This window comes from Propithecus coquereli, unplaced genomic scaffold (assembly GCF_000956105.1).
Source record: "Propithecus coquereli isolate 6110/MARCELLA unplaced genomic scaffold, Pcoq_1.0 Scaffold41, whole genome shotgun sequence".
Lineage (NCBI taxonomy): Eukaryota > Metazoa > Chordata > Mammalia > Primates > Indriidae > Propithecus > Propithecus coquereli.
This window is the reverse complement of record NW_012149841.1, coordinates 8,180,062-8,184,700: the sequence shown is the minus strand read 5'-3', so window position 1 is coordinate 8,184,700 and position 4,639 is coordinate 8,180,062. Positions and strand designations below refer to the sequence as shown.

The window sequence follows — 4,639 nt, the reverse complement described above, 5'->3', positions numbered from 1 at the left end:
GTATCCTTATAATTAGGAAGACCATCCAATTTTCATAGGATCCCCTTATTCTCATTTCTTTGCATCTAGGCTTACTGCGGGAGGCACGTTTACGCAGGACTTTGTTGAGATGTCTAACAAGAACAAAATCATTAATACCTAAAAGGGATTCACTATGAAATTGATATTGTGAGAGAAAGCAAACTATCAATGAGCAACCCTAATCACTTAAATCTGACACATGAAAATGGCCTACTCCAAGTCTAATCCAAATGAGTTACAGGTAATAGTATCTCTATGTTTCTTTGGTTTATTCAAGTAAGCCGTAAACAGTCAATGTCCAATATTGAAAAATACAATTTGCTCACCCTGAACCTTAAAAGGTTTTGCTAAAATGAACAATATAGATTTCTGATCTACAGGCTATATAGAAATCTCCATCTAACATTTCCAAAGTTATGCCACTGAGCTTTCAAATTATTTTCTAAGGATAGCAAAACTCAACAACCAAAAATCAGTAAGACAATATAGCGTAGTTTAAAAGGCACTAAAATGATACTTAAAATTTTAAGTTGACCAAATCTATATGACCATCTTCTGGAACCTTTGCAAATCTGTCATAACATGCTTTCAAATGTTTTCTCAACAAAGAGAGACTCATGGACAGGAGTCATTAAAATATCAAAGCCTAATAAAAAGGTGTTAAAATATTTTGAATCTGTAATATGACAAGTTATAACAGATGACTCCAAATAGGAGCTGGTTCAAATGTAACATACTTATTGCCAGTTTTTCAATCAGAAACAGAATCAAAGTCAGAAACAGGGAAGAACCAAATTAATGCCATTCCAATGTAAAAACACTACTTCAAACATTCTAGTGACAGGTTTTAGACTTCATGTGCATACAGATTATTTTCTCCTGAAACTGATTTTAAGTTTTGCTTCAGATGCAAAAAGGGAAGTTATTGGCAATTATATTTTATGTGGTCTGAGACTGAAATTATCATATGAACATTAGAGTCATTCGAGCATTTAAAAACCTGAAATTCAAATATAAAACCATTCATTTCTCAACAGTCTACATTAGTGTTTTTTTGTTAAAATCACCTTGAATTACAAAGCTAAACAATTTCACAAAATAGAAACCTATTTTTATAACTCTGATTTCATCAACAGTTCATGCTTTGTGATATCAGAGCAAAGCGACATAAGAAATACTCTGCATGATTTTGGGTCTGGCTTATTTAACAAGAAAATTCAAATGAGAAACCTTATTTAGACTGCCTCTAATTAAAAATGAGTTAGATCATTTTTTGATAAGAACCATGAATAATTTATTGGTAATATATATACCTTCCAAAATAATGAGTAAATCCCCCTGGATTATACCGAGTCAAGTGACAACCGTTTCTTAATATCCTTTATATTCCAGACATTATAATATATATTAGGGGACATGAGGATGAACATGATATGATAATGCCTGTCTAGGAGCACATGACCAAATAGAAGAAACATATATAAACAAATAACTACATTTTAAAGAAAGGCTATAGCAGAAGCAAGTTATATGAAAGGACAAAGGCAGGCATCCTAGGGGACATAATTAGTGAGCTGGTTTTAGATTTTACCAGGAGTTTTCCAAGTAAAAAAAACAAAAAACAAAACAGGAATATATTCCAGGCCACAGGATCAACGCAGGCAAAGTCACAGAGACACAGAACAGCACGGTGGATGGAGGGACTGACCACAGACCTGAGGGAGCTACTGCAGCACAGGACACGGTGGAGATGACAAAGGTAGGGAGGCTGAAATCTGCTGTGGCTTCCTATGCCATGCTAAGGGATAGAGGTACTTTCTGATTATTGATATGGAAAAACTTTTAAGAAGGGGCACATCATGAAAAGTCTTGTTTTAGAAGAATACTCTGGTGTAAACTAGAAAAAGGGACGGAAGTAGGGAAACAAGTAGCAGGACTGCTGCGGTTGCGCAGAGATGAAGACAGAACAGATTTGAGAGACTTTTCTCAGGTACTTTAGGTAAGTTCTAGTGACTACCAAAACTACGGAAGTAAGAGAAATTTCTAGCCAAGGGCTAGCTCACTAAATAGATGGTATCTCAATGAACAAAGGGAAGATAGAAGAATTAAGTATGAAAGTCTCAAACTAGAAAGCACTAGTAAATTATCAGCTAATATTCAATAGTATTACTTACCATGAAGCTTATTGGCATCACCCTTATGTTCAATAAAGGATAACAATCAAAATTTTAAAATTAAAATAGTTCACATAGAAAGAGTTACCTCATAGCAAGCATCAGAATCCAGACATGTGTAAACATTCTGCTGCATAGTTAACATGTCTTGCAGCAACGTTCTCCAGTGAGACTCGCTAACAGGAGGCTGCCTGGGGGAAATAAAAAAAAAAAAAATAGAGGAGGAGGAGGAGAAAAAGAAAACAATTCATGAAATATCTCTCTTCAATTGGCCAAAAGTGAAAAAAAAGGAAAAAATTTCTGCATACCACATCAGCTCCCAAATGATCAATAGGAATATATCTCATTTGAATTTCCAGGAAAAAGCTTGGATTAAAGATAGAAAGAAAAGTTGGGCAGCTACGCATCAATAATAGAGATGCTGCCAAAGCAGCCTCCATAGCCCACCTGGACACAGAGCTGGAATAGCATTAATGGTAATGGCAAAGATAAACAAGCTGTGAGTTTCCAGGGTAAAATAAAACACAGTGAGGTACAGCAGCTGTGATACAGTAGAAAAAGCACTTGGAGACAGAGATTAGTTTCAAATCCCATCTTCATTGCTCTCCTGTTCTCAGCAGGGGGTCTTCTAACTTCAATTGAACATTCAGACCCATAGGACAACCACAGGCCACATGTGACATCAGTCTGGAGGACAGGAACCACGGCTCACCCGCAAGCAGCACAGCAACTTATAGAGCACTCCAGGAGTTATCATCTTCTCAGGTGAGTGTCCAGGTGCAAGGAGAGAAAGCGTGAGAGAGTAGCTGCAGGCTTTGCCATGTCTGGCTTAGGAAGAAGCTATGTGTCCCAGAAGAGCCAATATCTTTTGCAACAATTCCATAGGCACAGTTTCAAAGTTACCTCAAGGGACAGGCCAGTGACCACACTCAGGAGGGCCCAAAGCAAAAAGTCCCTATCAGGTATTTCCAGTTCATTTACAGTTTCTCCAAGCCAGAGGCAATTTACCAATCAGGGATCAGTTTTATATAAGCAATGAAGCTACGCAACCTAGTTGATTAAAAACCATTTTATGTTAATTTCCAGAGTTACAGAGCTGGGAATTAATGGCCAGATTCTCCTACAGCAGGAAAGAGTTTTAACAATTTCACACACAGTCTCAGGTTAGTTGTGCAATCCTGTACAAGTCATTTAATATTTATGAATTTCATTTTTCTCACTGAAAGCCCACCTCAGAGAGGGAAAAAGAATTGTTGAGACTAATTTTGACAAAACACAGGCATTGAAGCAAGATGCTCTTAAATATCGAAGTAAATTCAATTACCTGTGCAGATTTGAAAAAATATTTTAACCTCTCTGAGCTTCAGATACCTTTTTTGTATATCATGAAGATAAACTAGAGTACATGAAAAAGCTTCCCATTTTTCTGGTATATAATAAGTATTCAACAAATGTGAATGAATGGATCTAAGGTTACAAACATTGTTTTTAAGTTACTTACATGATTACTAGTAATGTCTAGTAGGAAGGAGAATATACTTTAATTCTCTTCCTCATTTAAAAGTTCACCTTAGTTGAATATATGAGTTTGGAATCATCGTTTATGTTTCATCTTCTAGTATTGAAGTTCTACATGATCATGAATATCATTATTCAAAAAGGAGACTTTTGTTTTGCTTTATGTTTGTCAAATACCAACTAGATAGTCTTTCTTTTCCATGTATTTTTTTTCATCTTTTATAATACCTTTAAAAATTATCACTGTTTCTAAATGCTGTGCATTAAAAACAGAGCAGATACTATACATATATAATAATCATTACTATGGAAAAAGTATGTACTTGGGATCATTATAGTGAAAAATATAGTTTTTCCTAAAATTCTTAATAGGCATATGCTGCTCATTTGACTATGGCATTTTATATTTATTGCACAAAATGAACAATTATTCTTGTTCCATATGCAATAAAGCATAAGAGTATAACATTTTTCAGCACAAAAATACACAAAACGAACTGATCTAAAAGTATTCCAAGATAATCTATGAAGTGTTTCCATTAGTTTGACCTTCGTATGTGAACTCTTTCAGTGTGCTTCAAAGAACTGGAGGGCTCTTTCAGATTTGGCTTACAGGAAGAAAAGTAGCACAATGTCTAATGAAGTGAGTGTTCATCTTGCACCAGCTTGATAAACTCAGACCTAGGCATTGTCTAACTGAATTCAAGTTCTCACAGCCCAGCTGTTCTTCTGCAAACCATCAACACTGGGGCAGATGGTATTAATGTTTTCTCACATATGGCTAGCCGTAAGCAGAGGTTCTAATTAAAATAAATTATAACACATTATTTACCATGGCCTTTTTCAGAAGACATTCAGTAAATAAGAATCAAGAGTAGAACTTATTAGCCGGGCATGGTGGCGCATGCCTGTAGTCCCAGCTACTC

General features: G+C 35.6%; 1 protein-coding gene across 1 annotated transcript in view; it reads right to left on the bottom strand.

Annotated features, from left to right (window-relative positions):
- The window catches only part of NBAS (neuroblastoma amplified sequence), a 487,556-nt gene that overhangs the window by 253,724 nt on the left and 229,193 nt on the right, over positions 1 to 4,639 (bottom strand). Inside the window, exons 26-27 of the mRNA XM_012653069.1 lie at positions 2,284 to 2,386; positions 2,196 to 2,217 (exon numbers count right to left, since the gene is read on the bottom strand). Of these exons, the coding sequence (XP_012508523.1) occupies positions 2,196 to 2,217; positions 2,284 to 2,386 (125 nt within the window). The remainder of the gene's footprint in view (positions 1 to 2,195; positions 2,218 to 2,283; positions 2,387 to 4,639) is intronic.